General features: G+C 38.8%; 1 protein-coding gene across 3 annotated transcripts in view; it reads right to left on the bottom strand.

Annotated features, from left to right (window-relative positions):
• Positions 1–2,563: 2,563 nt before the first annotated feature.
• KCNQ5 (potassium voltage-gated channel subfamily Q member 5) overlaps positions 2,564–15,209 on the bottom strand; it is a 592,520-nt gene continuing 579,874 nt past the window's right edge. For all 3 annotated transcript variants that reach the window (XM_054490399.2, XM_054490397.2, XM_054490398.2), the window contains 3 exons: positions 10,703–10,834; positions 8,717–8,843; positions 2,564–6,954 (listed from right to left, as the gene is read on the bottom strand). In XM_054490399.2, the coding sequence (XP_054346374.1) occupies positions 5,992–6,954; positions 8,717–8,843; positions 10,703–10,834 (1,222 nt within the window). In that variant the 3' untranslated portion in view covers positions 2,564–5,991. The remainder of the gene's footprint in view (positions 6,955–8,716; positions 8,844–10,702; positions 10,835–15,209) is intronic.

Genomic DNA, 15,209 nt, shown 5'->3' with positions numbered 1-15,209 from the left:
TTAGCCAGGCGTGGTGGCACACACCTGTTATCCCAGCTACTAGGGAGGCTGAGGCAGGAAAATTTCTTGAACCCGAGAGGTTGAGGTTGCAGTGAGTCGAGATCACGCCACAGCACCCCAGCCTGTCTCAAAAAAAAAAAGAGCAAGGAGCTCCCATCCTGGAGTGGGGTTTGCCTCCTCTCCCACCAAGCAAGCAAAGGGATTTCTGGTAACGGGGGTAGAACTGGGCATTGCAGCATTGGCCAGAGGGCTCAGATGAGGAGCGCCAGTGCCATCACTTCTGAAAAGCATCTGTGTGTTGGGGGTGTGCATGGTGTGATGTCCTCATGGCTTATGTGAGGGTGAGTGGCACCCTGAGCTGCAGCAAGAGGAGGGTGTGAGTACCTAGTTACTTGGGGGCACAGGAATGGATAGGGATTGGTGATACAGGAAGTGAGTCACAGCAATGCAGGCAAAGGAACAGAGAAGGAAGAAGCAGCAAGTAATGGAAAGAGATGAGTGTCACCAAAGATAAAAGCGGCTGTGCACGGTGGCTCATGCCTGTAAATCTTAGCACTTTTAGAGACCAAGGTGAGTGGATCCTCTGAGCTCAGGAGTTTGAGACCAGCCTGGGCAACATGGTGAAACCTCGTCTCTACTAAAACACAAAAAATTAGCTGGGGGTGGTGGTGTACACCTGTAATCCCAGCTACTCAGGAAGCTGAGGCACGAGAATTGCTTGAACCTGGGAGGTAGAGGTTGCAGTGAACTGAGATTGCACCACCACACTCCAGCCTGGGTGACAGAGAGAAAGACTGTGTCCAAAAACAATCAAACAAAACAAACAAACAAACAAACAAAACAAAAACAAAAACAAAAAAACCTAAAAAAGCATACAAGTGAAAAGTTCTAAAAGTAGGTGCAGCTGTTATGACAGTGTATGGAAACCCTAGAACCCTGATATGTATCCTAGAGCATACTGGACTTAAAATAGTCGCCAACATCGTGACAGAAATGAAGTAAATCATGTGACTAGGCAAAGAGTAATATATCATATCAATGTACCTTTGACCTTCCTATTTATTTGAACAGGAAAGTTTTGCCATTCACCAGTTTTTGTGGTGCTGTGATTTTCAGGGCAGTGCCTAAATCGATAGTTTGTGCATAATGTATCTGCTACGTTTCTGTTTTGAAATGTAGCAAAAACTTCAGTAATTTGGAATTAGGTGGGCTAGAGGGAGAAGTCTTGTTAAATAAAACAAATTAATGAAAATTTGTTTTATTTAATTAATTAATTTATTTATTTATTGAGACAGAGTCTCACTCTGTTGCCCAGGCTGGAGTGCAGTGGCGTGATCTCTGCAATCTTGGCTCACTGCAACCTCTGCCTCTCTGGTTCAAGCAATTCTCCTGTCTTAGCCTCCTGAGTAGCTGGGACTATAGGCGTACACCACCACACCTGGCTAATTTTTGTATTTTTAGTAGAGGTGGGGTTTCACCATATTGGTCAGGCTGGTCTTGAATTCCTGACCTCAGGGGATCCAACTACCTCGGCCTCCCAAAGTGCTGGGATTACAGGTGTGAGCCACTGTGCTCAGCCTATTTTTATTTTAAAAACATTTTTAGTTTTCTATTTTGTTTTCAAATCTCAGAACTGTGTGAGATAAAATTTAAGTTTTTTCAAAGAAACAATTTTTACTTGTACCAGATTCTCAAAGCAGTTGAATCTAGACTGATAAAAGTTGTCACTTGAAGATCTGGCTGCCCATTTTCATGAATGGTTAGGATAGAATAACTGTTGTAAGTATATTTTGCTTTAAATGGTAGGAGTGGGAAGTACTGCTAAAGTATTTCCAAAAATGTTTGGAAGCGGCTTAACATTTTTAAGTTGGTCTAGCAAGCATATACCATACACAATTTTCTTTTCCCTCAACTAGAAGTTGATAGAACAGGCACATAACTATTTGATCTTTTTAGAGCTGTAGTGGGAAGCCCTTTCTTCCCTCTAGGATACCACTCTGTAATTCTTCCTCCTGTCTAAAACATCTCTATTGGGCTTTGTTGCTTTGTATTCCAGAGTTTTAACATTCTGTATCTCCTTGAAAATAATTCCACTGGAATTAACCCTTGGCACTTAGTGCAAAATTGCTAGTGAAATAGAAAAAATGAGATTTTTTTAGGGAAGAAGAAAAAAAGGTCCTTTTGGAGCAGAGCCCTTCCCTGGTGAGGCAGAGCTAGGTAGGTGCTTAAAATGGTAGTTCTGAGTAGCCAGAGGCTGCAACATTTGGGCACCCACCTGGTCCCCATTTCTTAACATTGTTTAGCAAATCCCTTTATTATAGATAACACAAAACTCACATGCATGGTATCTGAGTTACAATCAATTTCAAATTAATATTTCTCACAAAAACCCCAGGAGCATACGCAAATCTCCCCCCTTCCCAAAATACCAAAGACTTCTTCAATAACACTGCAAAAAGATAATTTTTATATTTCAGTCCAAAATCTGTATACAGTCAGTTTGGTTGACTTGGTCCAGTCAGTTCAGAACCAACTAGTTAGTTCCAGATAAAAATAGTCACACTAGCTGTTTATAGGCATCTTTTTAATGTTTTACTTTAAAACAAATAATCCCAGTAAAACAGAGCAAAGGAAATTACACTTTAATGATAGCTTGAAATGGATATGGTGTTCCTGATTTATTTGTTTTCAGGAAACAGACAATTGCATTGTCATACATGACTTAGAACTGCTTACTTAAATGCACATAATTAGATTAGATTAAGTTTGTCTTACAAAAACACAACCATGTCATTTAAGGCGAAAAATATCAGCTTCTAGGGAGACAAGTTAATATTTATGATATTTCCTCTATCTGATTTAGTGAAATGATCCATTAATTTAGTTAGCCAGGTTTCATCATCCTTATAGTTTTGCTTTGCAAATGGCATGAGAATTGGTCACTTTGTGCCTGATTTCCTCCTCTCTAGTAGACTTATTTTACTTGCAAATTAAGAACTTCAGAATCACTGAATCAATGGGAGGTGAGAAAGGCACCTTAGAACAGATCAGGACTTAAAAACTCAGTAAAGTTATTTTAAACAAAACTTGCAATCTACAAATATTAATTTAGTTGAACAAAATGCAAACATGTAGATCAGACATAGCAAAATTTTTTTAGTTAACCTCATACAAGGGATATTTGCAATTAAGTATTAGCTTGATCAACCCTACATGTTGAAGAAGGCAGACACACTTGTACTCAGAAAGCATATGGCTACTCAGTGCTCAGCTAAATTGTGCTTCAAGACATCATTAAAATTGACCAATGGAAATTTGCTTAGTGTAAATGGGAGACCCCTCTCATTTCCACAGAGAGTAACACGACAGACAGAAACTTATAGCTTCCACACAACTATCTTTTAACATCCCCCAATTTTTGTGCTAGAGTAAGATAGACACAAAATGGTCATGGCTTCAATGTATAAAAGTTTTTCACAACACGGTTTATCACATTTTGCTATGATTAAGACCTCAGTGCTGTGTGTAGGTTTTGTTTCTGAATCTTCAGTCTTCCACAATGCTGGGTGAGCTGTACTGTGTTTGAGACTTAACGAGGTCTAAGGAGGTGTCCCCAATACATTCAGAATTCCTGCTGCCAGTGGGGTTCGACCCAGGACAGAGTGTGTCCAAGAATCAGTGCTACCTGAAAGTTGCTGCCTCCCTCCTCTTCCTCTGTTAATACTGGGAGAGAGCCTGCCCAGTCACGGCAGGTGTCTGGCTTTTGGTCAGTGGAGGTGTGTGTGTGTGTGTGTGTGTGTGTGTGTGTGTGTGTGTGTGTGTATATGCAACGTTCTTGCGAGGGGGAGTCACAACTTCAGGTTGAATGAAGATGAAAAATTGATTTTCATAATTTACTAACATTCTGTATTTTGAAAATGAGAACAATTGCTTAAAAGGATTGACAATGTCTTAACTGAAGTGTAAAATTTAGCCTCTATCTTCTGTATGTTTCCAGCAGCCAAAAAGATTCTAAATGATTCCAATTGTCTTAGAATCCAAGTGGGATGCGAAGAGGAAGCTTTAAAAATTTCTGTGTTTATCAAAAGGGACAAGGTTCTAAAAGGTTGAGAAGCACATTTTAGGTAAAGCGGAGAACTGGTTGATCTGGGGATGGAGGCTGGTTAAGGCCTGGTGAAGTTCAGAAGCAAAATACTGGCAGGGAATGAATAAGGAGTTAATGAAGAAGAAAAGCAGGGGAGAGTCAATGATGGAGAAAGCCTGTTGGGGAGGGCTGGGGAGGATTGGTGGAGTTCAGGGCTTCCTTCTTCCTTTGAACATCCACTTGATAACCCAGCTCATTCTGCTTGGCTGCTGGAGAAGTACTTCTGGAGGCAGCATTAATGTCTGCCAAGGAAACAACTTCCTTTCTTGAGTCCTCCTGTGGCTAGGGTTTGATTGAATTGAAATGCTATCTCTTATGTCCTTTTTTTTTGAATGTCATTACGTTGGCTGAAGTTCTGATGACCTAAGATAGCTAGATGGGTTTCTAACAAGCAGTCAGCATTGCTTGCTTTCTGATAAACACATTTGTCATTTTGTTTCCCTTGGTCTTTTTGCTGCCATGATATATTTAAGTGTTCTGATTTGCAGACCCTGCCAGTACTATCTAGCTTCTAATTGTAAATGTTTATATCAGGAAATTGAACCAGTAATTTCAGATTTGGGACAACATTCTTGGGAAGAATAGAAAATTTTCACTACAGTATAAAAAGTAAAGGAAGTTTCGTTTTAGACTTTCATATGCAAAATGTACACATAATAGCAAAAGACATTCAGGGCATATTAAAAAATAAATACCTTGCAAAAATTCTCTGCTTATATATAAGAATAAGGGAAGATTAGGTAGTTGAATTCCCTAGCAATACTCATTTTCTAAAAAGTCTAGTTCTTCTATTTTGGTTTGTTTCTCTCCCTCTCATTGCCCTTTGAGGGGGAAGTCATTTTCTTTTACTTTGCCAACTTCCTGGTGGTGTTTCTGGGTTCTTTTCAAGCCTTTCCTATCTCAGTCCCACTCAAATGTCCCATCCCCCATAGTCCTACCTGTATGTCAGCGAAATGAGAATAGCTTCTCACACTTGCCCTTTACATAGGCAGTATTGGCAAGCCTGGGGTTGGCGCCATTGCAGAGAAACCAGTCCAATCACAATGGCTGTTCTACTGATCAGTATTTCATACGCTTGTGTAGAAGTTGACCACTTATAAAGTTGATTCTGCCATCAGGGAATATGTTTTCATAAAGTCAAATATGTCAGATAGTCTGTTTGCCCCACTGGCCCTGAATTTCATTATTTGCACATTTTCTAATTGAAGAACATTCTTGTCATAAAGAGCAACATGAAAATGATGTGCAAAATTGCTTGCCACAGCGCTAAATCACCAAAAGCACACAAATTGACATTCAAATTACATTAATAATAAAATGACTGAATAGGAATGGGTTGGCAAATATATCTTGAAATAAGCAGCCATTTCTATTATTCCCCAATTCTGCTTTAGTTGATACCTTATTAGCAGCTGTTGATAGCCATTGTGTTTAAATATACATTATGGCCTAATCTTGAAAATGTAGTTTGTATTTAGTCACAAAGCAGAAATGCCTGAAATTTGAAGGTGTTTACTCCCATAATTTCAAAATACAATGTCAAATCTTCTAAATGACCTAAACTTGACATATTCATACACCCCATAGCATTAGCTGTGTTTGGTTTCTCAGGCTTTTTAACTCAAGGTACATTACTAAATGAGTGGGTTAATGTCGATGCACCTTGGAATTTTAGCCATCCCTAAACATGCATTTTCATGCAATTAAAAGATAACGGGCTTATAAACTGCCTTTCATGTTCTTCCCGATTCTTGCAATTTCAACTTTTTAGAAGGGCTTTCGAAATAGTTCATGCAATGATATGTATGGCTAAAGGAACTGCTATGCCTGGAAAGAAAATGAAGAACTTATTTCAGTTTGACATGAGGCAAGCTGAGGGCATCTGTACTTTCTCCTGCCTTACATATGCTCTGAGATGATCGTGACCTTCCAGTCCTTAGAGAGTCTGATGCAAAGGCAGCTTCCCTGGCAGGCTGCGGTGCGGCATCAAAAGTGTCTGTCTCTGTCTCTTCGGGACCCACCTCTTCATCAGTTATAAACAATTTGGATTCCCTCCATTTGGGGTAAAAATCTTGGCTGCCTCTGGAGCCACTTGACTCACTCCCTGAAAGTTGTATATTCAGTTCCTCGGTCGACCTGATCAGGTTTTGCACAGACAAAGATTTGCCCAAGTCCTTCGGCACCATGGGACAGACAGACAACAGAGTTTCTCCTCCCATGTCAAAGCTTTTCCTCATAGAACGGTCCTTGGTGAGATTTGACTGTGCAACCTGAACATTTTCCTTGGAGGCAACAAGGCAGGTGGTGACGTCAGAAATGCTTTCCTGTAAGCCTGCAGGGTTAGGGTGCAGAGTTTCTGGCCTGGGCAGATGCTTGATGGCTGGGAGAGGAGGTGGGATCTGTAAAGTTGTTGGGGCTGCTGGCTTGGGTGCCGTATTTATTTGGTTTGCAATGGTGTTGGTGGCTGCCACTGCTGAGCCATCGCTTTGACTAATTGGCACCTGTGTTGCTTGACTGTGCATAGTAGGGCTAAGCGCGTAGAAAGTCTGGGCACTGAACTCATTTGGCGTCAGAATGAACTGCAGGCCTCTCGAGATGTTGGCACTAGTTGATCTGGATAAGCAGCCACTGTTTTGTGCAGAACCCGAAAGATCTTTGCTATCCACAGGGCTTTGATAGTCAGATGTCTGTTCACATTCAAAAGGTGGGATCTGGAATGAAGCCAAAGCGAGGGCTGAGGCAGAGCCTTTCCGAAGGACCTGTTGATAGATGTCTAGTAGGCAGTCCAGCTTGGACTCTATAGACTGTACCTAGAAGTGAGGAAAATGGTTACACATGAGTATAATCTGTTATTAAGAATGGACTTCATTTTTTAATTTTAAAAAATGAAGTCAAGGTGTGCCAACACATTTAAAGAAATATTGAATTTAAAGTACGATGCAGTTTTGACCCTTAGTGAATGTAGCATTTAGCAATGATGGGGCCAGAGGAGGACTTAGGAAGAGAGGGACACTTTGGCTTCTACATAGTCTTTATTAGCATCTCTCCCCCACCACATCTTTAAATAGTGCCTCTTAAAAGTCATATAAGCACTATAAAAATGCAACTTTAAGACTTTCCATTCCAGGCTGGGTGCAGTGGCTCATGCCTGTAATGCCAGCAATTTGGGAGACTGAGGCAGGAGAATTGAGCCCAGGAGTTTGAGACCAGCCTGGGCAACATGGTGAGACCTCATCTCTACCAAAAATAATGCAAAAATCAGCCGGGTGTGGTGGTGCATGCCCATAGTCCCAGCTGCTAGGAAGGCTGAGTTGGGAGGGTTGACTGAGCCCAGGAGGTAGAGGCTGCAGTGAGCCATGATTGTGCCACTGAACTCCAGCCTGGGTGACAGAGAAGTTCCTGTCTGAAAAAAAAAAAAAAAAGACTTCCCATTCCTGTCAGATTGTCTGTCCTAAGTCTCCTCTATGAAGACATTCTGAAACTCTACAGAAATCTAGTAAGGAACTTATTCTATAATGAAACCAATACCTTAAGCATCAATCTAGGTGATTCTGAATTTAAAGGTACATAAAAAAAAAAAGGTACAAAACGCTCCAGAATTAATATATGAAGTATTTTTGATTAAATTGGGGGAGCCTTTTGATTTCTGGAAAATTGTCTTTGTATATGAAGATACAACAGACTTGAGGTTAACAAACATTCAATGTGTCATCAGAATTATAATAAGGTTTTATTTTTATTTATTTTATTTTATTTTATTTTATCTTATTTTATTTTATTTTATTTTTAGTAGAGACACGGTTTCACCATGTTGGTCAGGTTGGTCTTGAACTCCTGACCTTGTGATCTGCCCGCCTCGGCCTCCAAAAGTGTTGGGATTACAGGCATGAGCCACTACACCCGGCCTTGTTTTACTTTTAAAAGGAGTGACCTGCTGAGTGCTGTGGCTCATGCCTGTAATCCCAGCACTTTGGGAGGCCAAGGCAAACGGATCACTTGAGGTCAGGAGTTTGAGACAAGCCTGGCCGACGTGGTGAAACCTGTCTCTATCAAAAATACAAAAATTCGCCGGTCTTGGTGGCGCATGCCTGTAATCCCATCTACTTGGGAGGCTGAGGCATGAGAATCACTTGAACCCAGGAGGCGGAAGTTGCAGTGAGCTGGGAGCATGCCACTACACTCCAGCCTGGGTAATAGAGTGAGACTCTGTCTCAAAAAAAAAAAAAAAAAAAAAAAAAAAAAAATTAATGACCTAAAAAAGAAACAATAAAAACAACCGAAACACAAATGAAGAATAGATCTTTGTTATTTTTAAATGATTTTCAACTATTGGAAATCTATAGTTGTTTCCAATTAACTATTAATTGATGAGATGAAATTTTCTATTCCTTAAAGGGAAATCCAGAGTGTTTCAGAAGCACTGTCTACACACAAAGAAAATTTAATTTTATTCACATTTTTTGTGATTTTATTTATTTTAAAATAATCCCTGGAATACATACAATTGCTTATAATAAATTTTGATTAAAAAAATTCTGGCTAAAAAAGATACCCAGCGTAGTTGAGTTGTACCTGTTTTTCAACCTTGACCACCCGACCGAGCATACTGAGATCGTCTGTGGTCTCATGTTCTGCTGTTATTTTCTCTCGGCTCTTCTTATCTGATGTGATTTGCCCTTTTCCAAGAATTTGATCAACACTATCAGAGAAAGAGGAGATCTGATTATGAGGGCTGAAGGTGGAGATTGCCCTAGGTCAGAATGAAGAGTTTTGGAAAAAAAATTAAATACAGTTATCTTCAATTTATGTAAGATGAAATAAGAAAGAACTTGTTCCAGTTGATATGCTTATTTTAACATGAGATTACACATGAGATTAATTTTCTCATTATTCTGGTCCAAGATGAAATCACTTATGGGTGATCTTCTGGAAGTAAAAGTGTTCTAAACTACAAAGTAATATGTTTCTACCTCTGATCAGGCAGTTCCTGAATTTAACCATTTCAAAATATGACAAAAATCATAACTATAGTGATCTTACATTAATAGAACAGATTATTCTATGAGCCTCCATTGTACATATGTGAAAGATAAGCAGATAAGAAAGCCATGGTCTTTTTCTTTTGGAGTTCAAGTTGGAGAAGATACATGAGCTAGAAACCCAAGATTGCTTCTATAAATTCTGTAGCAGTTCAACTTTATAAAACCTTGGGAGCTATAGACAGTTTTATTAAAGAACTTAGAAGGCCATGGCCATCTAGGCAGAGATTGCAATATGACGACAATCTCTGGTCATGTTACAGATGTTACAGAATGAATTAAAGCAATTTCCAAGAGAACTTGATCAGCCTAAATGAGAATCACTTTCTTCTTTTTTTGTATGTGTTTAGAATTGAATTATCAAGAGTATTGACAACTTTCCAGTTTACTTTGTCTGAAGAGAAACATAGGTCGTACTCACTTCCTGCCATGACATCTAATTTACTAAACTGCAAACTCTACAAGGTCTGGGTCATTATTTTATCAATCTCTGGATGTCCACAGGTCCTGGCACACATGATGGGCTCAATAATTACCTGCTAAATGAATTAACAAATTGTTATTTCTATAACAATTGATGAACAGGTATTTTACTAAGGGCCCATTGTATGCCTCACACTGGGCTAAGTGTGCTGTGGGGGCATAAAAAAAGTTCAAGTCTCAGTCCTTGCATTTTGGGCACTATACAATCACAAATGCTGGTAATTTGTGCTGGTAATAAAGCAAGGCTCTTAAAAAACTGAATTTACTAAATATTTTGGCTTTGAGATAATCACAATCAACCATATGTGGTTGGAATTAACGTGTGGAATTCATTTCTTTTAATCACTCAATAAGACGCTACTAGGAGGATAGTATATTTGTAGAACCATACAGGACATGAATGAAGGACCTCAGTCTTAGTCTAGAGCAAGGTGAACACACTTGCAACCAGGAAACAACAGAAGGGCCAAGTCTCAACTTTGGCCCAGCACACCAAGATTCTGAGTGCTCTTGTGCTCTGCAGTAGACTCTGCTACTGTATAAAGGTCAGAGAAAGGCCCGTCTTCACAGGTTGGATGGTTGGATGAAACTTAATGAAGGAGAAATAGTACGTTATTCCCAAAGGATGATTAGAATTTAGATAATAAATGGAATTTAGATAATTGAGGAGCAGCAGCAGTAATCATTCAAACTTCAGCAACAACCATTGATGTTTATTAGACACAGTGCCAGGACTGTTACATGTTATGAATTACATGCATTAACTCGTTCAATCCTCATGACAACCCTATAAGGCAAGAACTAACTTTCTTCCCATTTTTACAGATGAGGCAAATGAGACAGTTGGATGCTTTGAATGCCTGAGTTATATCTATGTTAAAAGCAAAATAAAATCAACGTTAAAAGCAAATTCCATTTGCCCACTAAAAATGAATGAAAAATATGGAGTTCAGAGGTTTACTCTACTAAAGAGAAGTTCTTCCTAGATAGTTTCTACGCCCATTCCTTTACAAGGAATGACATTTCCATTGCTTACCGTGTTTGAAGGCTTTTAATTCTACACAACATGTCCAGATGACCAGCAGAATATTGTTCAATGACATCTTTTACATCATATGGACGTAATGTTTCCTTAAACTTTCGTTTCGCGACATGAAATTTCATAATTCTGTATGAGAACATATTACGTATTAATCTTTATAACTCTGTTAATATAAGATACCAAAATAGTTTACCAGTAAATATAAGAAACTCTGGGGGCAAAAGTCATGCATCGAATTATTTTTGGCTTCTGCAGATGTGTAATATAAAAGCCTGAGATTACAGTGGACAATTTAAAAACATCTCATGTGAGACACACCTTAAGAATAGAAAAACACACTAAAAAAGAAGCTGAACACTAAGTGTTTTGCCTTTTTAATGTCCATTGAAACCCTGAATGAAAGTTAAAGTCAAAATGCAATTCTAACTTTTCCGTGCGATCTCCAGAAGTCCAAGATATAACACCTAGTAATAGCATCCCTTAAAAAATATAAAGGCTGTTAAAATGGTCTTTTATGGAACTGCATGCATTTTTGAGATACAAATGTGTTTGCAAAACACTCTATTCTCTCTAGAGAAATGTACATTAATATGGAAATTTGTGTCTTTTTTTTCCCATAAATTATTCCTGCAGAATACTGCTGGATTAGCTAGCCAAGTTCTTTTTGTTTTAAACATAATACACTTTTTTTTTTTTTTTTTTTTTGAGATGAGGTCTCACTATGTTGCCCAGGCTCTAACTCTTGGGCTCAAGCAATCCTCCTGCCTCAGCCTCCCTAAGTGCTGGGACTACAGGCATGAGCCACCGGGTCCTGCCGTAACACATTTCTTAACTAAGCTTGGGAGCCTAAGCTTTTCAGAACTGAGACCTCTTATTACAATGCCTCCTGCAACATGGGCCCCATCTTTTAAAACGATATTTCATCAACAAATTCCATGATGCCATCAATAGCTAATCTGCCTAAGATAACTAGTTCCTGCAATAACTTGATGCAATTTCTGATGAAAGCAGAGAAACATAACATTTGAATTAGTTTGTGTAGCCTTATTGCAGGTAAATTTAAACCTGTTGGTGTTTTTCAGCTATTAAATGGCCCATAGACTTCCATTATCACACTTGTAGATTCCAGGCTGGGAATCAGTCACTAAGAGACAAAATTTGTTGTCACTTGGTGGAAAGTGGGAAGATTAGGAACAAATGTAAAGTTTAAAAAGAAAACATCCATTGCCTATCTTAGGTGACAGCTGATTTCAAGGAATCCAAATTGTTTTATAGGTTAAAAAGCCTAAACCCTACTTTGCAATTGTATTATTAACTTTCAATTAATTATATCCTAATTATTCCTGAATCATTTATCTGTAATATTCTTACTCCCTTTCTCTAACCACATATTTTTCACCAATCTCTTCTTCATTCAGTATAAGTTTTGTATTTTCCCCCCAAAACCATTTAAGCAAAATTATTCAGCAGAAAGTAAAGAAAATTAGTGTTTTAATTTAACCTCTTAGTATTGAGCTTTGGTTCCAAATTGGTTTACCGGCATTTAGGTTTCATAGAGTCTTAGTGTCCTGTATCAAAAAAACTGAGAAAAATAATGAAATATGTTACATGTGAAATTTCTGGTTCTGAGCAATTACGTAAATATCTGTTTCCATATACCAGACTGTCAATTAGGTAAAGGCAGACATGGCTTTTTTTTTTTTTTTTTTTTTTTTTTGAGACGGAGTCTCACCCTTTCATCCAGGCTGGAGTGCAATGGCACGATCTCAGCTCATAGTAATTTCTACCTCCCAGGTTCAAGTGATTCTCCTGCCTCAGCCTCCTGAGTAGCTGGGATTACAGGCACATGCCACCACACCTGGCTAATATTTTGTATCTTTAGTAGAGAAGGGGTTTCACCATGTTGGCCAGGCTGGTCTTGAACTTCTGACCTTGTGATCTGCCCGCCTCAGCCTCCCAAAATGCTGGGATTACAGGCGTGAGCCACCGCACCCAGCCTAGATGTCTTTTATTCAACAGTAAGCGCTTAATAAAAGTTAGCTATTGCTGTTGCCACTTCTACTATGACTGTTACTATTCTTCCTGAACATTGTGTGCTTAGAGCTTAGCACAGTTCCTGACACAGTAAAAAATATTTGTTGAATAAGAGGAGGAAGGAAAGAAAGAGATAAAGAGAAGATTCTCTAACCTGAGTCATATTAAGAATAAAACCAGAAGAGCTAATCTAACAGCCTAGAACCCTTCTTTGCTATCTTCAAAGTAGCTAATGATGCCTGGGTGGGCAGGAAAAAAGGAAAATCATCTTGATACATCCCAGGGTGGTTTTTTTGTTGTTGTGTGGTTGTGTTTTCATAACATCTGTCTACCACTTGTTATGTGAAGTACTTTGTATGTCTTCAATAGCACTTGATAAGATATTCCTTTCTCCTATGTATATTTTGGGAAACTGAGGTTCAAAGAACTTAAGTAACTTGCCCGCCAAAACAAGCAACTGGTATGAGGCAAAATCAGGATTCCACCCAGATCTGTCTGGTTCCCACTGCCACATTACCTCCTGGTTTTCCCATGGCATCAATTCTGGAGAATTGAGAAGTCTGAGTGGGATCTTTGACAGTTCTTTCTTTCCTATGGTGGTAGAAGAGGGGCAAGCTACAGCATAAGTCAGTGTGTTCTCTCTGGCTGTAGCTCACACATTTGTGGTTTGGGACACATCTGCCCAGATGTGAACCTACATACTTCCAACTGCCTTTTTTGCCCTAATGAGGATCTGCCATTGTTTCTTGGTGGGATGTTATGTGAGCTCTTTCAGATAATTCATCAAGAGTTGCTTGTTGCTTTTCTCTCTTCCTTTCAGAGATGTTTTAACAGAAAGTACATTTTGAAGGCATTTGATAGATAATATTGCACTCTAGCACTCACGCAGTCATAGTTTATGCAAACCTTAAATAATTTTATTTTTACTTACATAATTTACTATTTATGAGCGAGCTAGCTAAAGTTAAAATTAAAATCCATGGTTCATAATTGTGATCAATACTAAAAATGAAACTGATTATCTTTTATGTTATTTCAATATACTCACATAATGATAAGTATGCAAAACAGAGTAGACTTTAAAACTCTTAATAGGTTTATCATTTATTTTTATACATCATACCACTCCCCAGGTGGTATTGCCTTTTTTCCAGTGCTTTACTTAAAGATTTTCCTACTTTATGTATGAGAATTAAATAGTGAAAATTGGATTAATAAATATCATTTCAATTATTTAGAAAAGAGGAGTATGTGCAGTGGTGCCTGGAGCAACCTTGCATTGACTCCCAAGCACTGACTACTTTTAAGAATTTTGGTGGTTATTAGGCTGGGCGTGGTGGCTCACGCCTGTAATCCTAGCACTTTGGGAGGCAGAGGCGAGTGGATCACGAGATCAGGAAATCGAGACCATCCTGGCTAACACGGTGAAACCCCATCTCTACTAAAAATACAAAAAATTAGCCGGGTGTGGTGACGGGCGCCTGTAGTCCCAGCTACTTGGGAGGCTGAGGCAGGAGAACGGCATGAACCCGGGAGGCGGAGCTTGCAGTGAGCCGAGATCGTGCCACTGCACTCCAGCCTGGGCGACAGAACAAGACTCCGTATCAAAAAAAAAAAAAAAAAAATTTGGTGGTTATTAAACACCACATGTTCTCACTTATAGGTGGGAATTGAACAATGAGAACACTTGGACACAGGGCGGGGAACATCACACCCCAGGGCCTGTCATGGGGTGGGGAGCAGAGGGAGGGATAGCATTAGGAGAAATACCTAATGTTAATGTAGAGTTGATGGGTGCAGCACACCAACACGGCACATGTATACCTATGTAACAAACCTGTACGTTGTGCACATGTACCCTAGAACTTAAAGTATTTAAAAAAAGAATTTTGGTGGTTATTAAATACAGCTATTACTAAAAATTAAATTATATAGACTTACAATCAAATACATTATATTAAAAATAAAGGTAATATGTACTCAAACCTCACCATTTCCTAATTGTTTTACTGTATATTACTCTCTATGCTCTTGAGTCGTTCACATATATTGTGTCTGTACCATGGAAATTCTATCTAATAATGTAATATTGCCCATCTTCTCAATTCCTGCTGGGTGATGTCACATTGGTAGTTTGAAAACAGCTATGACAGGAGTATTTACACTACAGAAACTGGCAAACAATACAAATCAGGATTTCCTTCTCCTGAAGAGCTGGTTGTTCAGCATTTACCAGTGTATTACTGACGCTAAAAAAAACTTACTTATTAAGGATTAAGTTTTTGAAGATGGAGATCAAATAGATTTTCTCAACTGGCTGTGTTGTGGGTTGAAAACAAAAACATTAAAGAGATTAAAGTGAGATATGAAAGTTCTAAATCAGGCTCTATGATTTATAAGTGTGGAGGGAATGTTTAAAAGCATAGACTTTCTTTTTCTCTTTTTTTTTTTTGAGACAAGGTCTCAC

The sequence above is a fragment of the Pongo pygmaeus genome, chromosome 5 (genome assembly GCF_028885625.2).
Source record: "Pongo pygmaeus isolate AG05252 chromosome 5, NHGRI_mPonPyg2-v2.0_pri, whole genome shotgun sequence".
NCBI classification, from domain to species: Eukaryota; Metazoa; Chordata; class Mammalia; order Primates; family Hominidae; genus Pongo; species Pongo pygmaeus.
The sequence above is the reverse complement of the archived record's forward strand: the minus strand, read 5'-3'. Positions and strand labels throughout refer to the sequence as shown.